General features: G+C 62.4%; 1 protein-coding gene across 1 annotated transcript in view; it reads right to left on the reverse strand.

Moving 5' to 3' along the window:
• The window catches only part of TNRC18 (trinucleotide repeat containing 18), a 27,510-nt gene that overhangs the window by 2,850 nt on the left and 20,544 nt on the right, over positions 1 to 4,116 (reverse strand). The window contains exon 7 of the mRNA XM_014550000.1: positions 980 to 982. Coding sequence (XP_014405486.1) covers positions 980 to 982 — 3 coding nt within the window. The remainder of the gene's footprint in view (positions 1 to 979; positions 983 to 4,116) is intronic.

Consider the following 4,116-nt stretch of genomic DNA (forward strand, 5'->3'; position numbering starts at 1 on the left):
CTGTCCAGCAGTGCCCACTGCTCAGGGCCTTTGCACGTGCGCTCACTGCCACTCCCGCCCACTCCCCTGTGCTGCTGTCCCTGCCCCTCGCAGGCCATGTCACTTCCCCCTGGGAACCTCCTGCCCCCCGCACTGCAGGCCTGAGCCCACACAGCGTGGTGGGTACTCACCCGGAGTCAGCGGCCGCTCCACGGCCCCGCCGCGCGGCAGGTGCTCGTCCTCGGAGAAGCTCGAGTCCTGGTTGGGCTCAAAGTCCTCCTCGGCCGCCATGCTCTCCATCAGCTTGCTCACGGCGCCCCCCTTGCCCCGGTTCTGGGGACGGAGCACGCAGGACAAAGGCTTAGGGAGGCACGCATGGCCTGCCCGGCCGGGGACTCCCCCTGCAAACTTGGGGTCAGGCAGGCAACAGTGGTGTCGGCCATGGATGCCGTGTGGGTCCCAGCTGGGCTCACCCAGGAGGCCGGAGGGAGGACAGAGCGGGCTGCCGCCCACCTGGCGGGGCCTGCACATGCTCAGTGCGGACGCTCGTCACCAAGGCAGGCGCCTCATGCCCTCCTTGGGGAAACTGAGGCAGCCTCTGTACCATGTGCCCTGGATCTGAGGAGCAACCGCCTGGCCGGGCTAGCCAGCGTCTGGGGCAGGCACACCCAGCACCACCCGTCTGTCTGGGTAAGGACACGCAGCCACGCCTGGGGGACCCCTGGGACCAACACGGCTGTGCACCGAGCCTCACCTCCTTCTTCACCTCCTTCCCTTTGGCCTTGGCCTTGCTCCTCTTGGCGGAGGAGGCCGGGGAGCCGGCGTGAGGGGCCCGGGCCTCGGGGGGCAGGACGGGCGTGCGGGGTGGAGGCAGCGCAGCTCCTGGTCCCGCCTCCTTTCCCTTCTTCTTCTGTGGAGGAAGCAACAGGGGCGTCATCGGAGGCGGGAAGGCGAGGGGCGCCCCGGCCTGGCTCCTGGGGGCCCGGCTGTCAGCTCCCACCGCCTTGTTTTATTTTATTGCTGCCGCACAGGGTGGGGCCAGAGCAGGGCACAGCTGTGAGCACACGGAGCACAGCTTATCCTTGTGTCATTATTACCGTATCGCTCTCCACGCGGACTGGAGGCCCACTCTGCTCCCCTGTATATTATCTATTAGATAAAAGCCTAAGTGACCAGCAGACCGGTAGCGATGATGTGCACTGACCACCAGGGGGCAGACACTCAATGCAGGAGCTGCTGAGCTGCGGTGAACTGGCAGCTGTGGTTCTCGGGTGACACACCCAGAGGAGGGAGCCCAATTCTGGGGGGGTGTCACCTAGAACCACCCTCTTGCAATCTGGACCCTTCGGGGGATGTCGGAGAGCTGGTTTCAGCCCGATCCCCACAGGCCAGGCCGAGGGACCACCCCCCCATGCACGAATCCGTGCACTGGGCCTCTAGTTGTTTAAAAAAGAGCACCGAGGTGTGTTGAAGCGCGTCCGTGCGTGAGTCCCTCCACCGGTCCTGTCAAAGCAGGTACCAGTGCCCCGAGGAGCGCGGTGAGCCCTTCCAGAACCTTCCACAAGCACACCCACCCATGTGAGCACGAGGGCTGTGCAGACACAGTACTTTTTTAAACACAGCGGGGTTTTTTAAACACGGATGGAAATTTACCAAAAGCCCCATTTGCAACCCCCGCCAGTGTGCCTGGTAAACAGCGAGGAGCCTCTTTATTTTAACAGCTGCCAACCGGCCAGTGTGGGGCGTCGCAAGCCAAACACCCCGAATGGCGCCAGAGGGGAGACAGGGCTGGCCAGTCTGTGGGCCCCTCCTGGGAGGAGCGGCGGAGAGCGGGCAGCTGCTGCCAGCCGCTTCCAGGAGGCGTGTTACTCTCCACCTGCCCCACTCCACGCCCCCAGCTGGTGAAATGTGCTGGGGCGGGGGGGGTAGCCCTCGTGGTGGACTGGACGTGGCCCAAGGGCACGTGGCTGTGCACAGCTTCCCTGTCAGAGCCAGGAGCTGGGAACAACCTAACGCCCGCCACGGCTCCAGGCCACGGCTCCAGGCCACGGCTCCAGGCCACAGCTCCAGGCCACGGCTCCAGAAATGCTGGCACCCGGGGTGCCGTCCAGCTGTCACAGCGGCGGGGCCCTTCCCAGCAGACGCGTTGTCCGGGAAGCGGACACAGGGCGCAGGAGCGACCAGGGGGCGGCAGGGACGTGGGGGCGGGGTCACTTTGTGCTTTTTGAGAGACACACACACAACAACACAACCCAATCGAAGGACCCGAGCAGGTGGAATATGAAGAAACAGAGAAAGAGAATACTGGGCAATGTTACTATGACAACAGCAGGTGAGTGAAATGCAAAGCAACAGCATTGAAAGGCACAAAACAGGAAACGCTGTAGGGATGGAGGGCATTCGCTTCGCCCCATTTGGGGGACGTATGTACAGGTGTACATACACGTATGTTTTTTTGTCTGATGCACGTTTTAATCCTGGTCACATTTCTGACATCAGAAGGCATAGTGGGGGTCAAGGAGCGTTTTTAACGTGGGGATGTCCCCTCCGCCCTCTAGTGTCTGTTATTAGGCAGTTCGTCTTGGGGAGCACGTCTTTGCGCGCCCGAGGGAAGGGGGGGCGACAGCAAAAAAGTTATCCCTGAGTGAACACTTTTTTTGGTTAATCCTCACTCAAGGATATTTCTCCATTTTTTTAGAGAGAATGGAAAGGAGGGAGGGGGAGGGGAAGAGAGAGAGAGAGAGAGAGAGAGAGAGAAACATTGACATGAGAGAGAGTATCAATTGGTTGCCTCTTGCAGGCACCCTGACCGGGGCGGGGATCGAACCTGCAACCCAGGTACATGCCGTTGACCGGGAATCGAACCCGTAACCCTTCGGTGCGTGGGCTGATGCTCATCACTGAGCAACCCCAGCCACGCCTGCACCTGAGTGGATTTTCACCTTCTCCCTTTTCGTTACCTTCTGTTCTAACAGGTAACACTGGTAACTGTCCCCGTTCCTGGGAGCCTTGCTCTTTAAATGAGAAAAGACTCCGCGTGTGACCGGCTGTGCACACAGAGCAGAGCTCGTCGCTGCGGTGATCGCAGCAGCAAAGACCATCATCCGCCACCTCACGCGGCCGGGAAGGTCGCTGGCGGGAGGTCACGAGAGCCGGGCTGGTCAGATGGTGGATGCGATCCAGCCACTTAGAAACACGCATTTTAAAAAAGCAAAATAAAAGCTCAGCACAGGGAACGCACGGAACAGAATCCACGCCTACAGACAGGAGCCAGAGTCTATCTCAGAGCGGTGTGAGAGCGGCCGCTCCGGGGGGACGGGGGACGGGTCTGATTTCTCCTCCTGATGCCCGTCCCTTCACCTGCTCTGATCCGGACTCTTACTGTTCCCCGGGGACACAGACAGGCGAGCCTGGTCCTCCCCACGACAGAGGCGCCGCCTGGGAGGGCCGGGGAGGTCGTGTGGCTGGGGGTTGGGAGCCCACTCCGGGCTGGACCTGCCACAGCTCAGCTCTGACCGCTGACCACTGACCACTGTGCCCCTGGCAGGTCAGGGCCCCTGCAAGGCGCAGCTGCCATGAGCAACCTGCCGCGGGGTCTGCGAGCTCTCAGTGGCGGTGAAACCCACAGCTGGCCTCCGCCCCAGTTCCCGACACCCGCCCCACATCCCTGGGACCTCCCTGGGTCTCAGGAGCGGGGCTCCGGGGAGGCGACTCTTGGTCCCTCCTTGGGGACAGGAGGGGCTGGCGACTGAGATCGTGATGGGTCACGTCCATGTCATGAGCCTCCATCAAACCCGAGGGCAGGGTCTGGAGAGGGGAGCTTCCGGTGTGAGCACGGGAGGTGCGGGGGGTGCGGGGGGGACGGGGACGGCAGCAGTGGCCTGTCCCCCGACCCCGGCCTGCGTGCCTCTCTGTGGGCTGCTCCTGAGAGGTGTCCTTTATAATAAACGTCCGCACAGTGTTGTCCGAGTCTGAGTCACTGTGTGAGCCACCTGAGGTCCGGGACCCCGGTGTACAGCGCGGGCAGCACAGGCGCCTGTGCCGGCAACTCATCCCCGAGGGGCGATGGGGGCTGAGCCTTCCCCTGTGGGCTCCACGCCGCCCCGGCCTCAGTGTCAGATTTGTGAGGACAGGAAC

Source organism: Myotis brandtii, unplaced genomic scaffold (assembly GCF_000412655.1).
Source record: "Myotis brandtii unplaced genomic scaffold, ASM41265v1 scaffold579, whole genome shotgun sequence".
Taxonomy (NCBI): domain Eukaryota; kingdom Metazoa; phylum Chordata; class Mammalia; order Chiroptera; family Vespertilionidae; genus Myotis; species Myotis brandtii.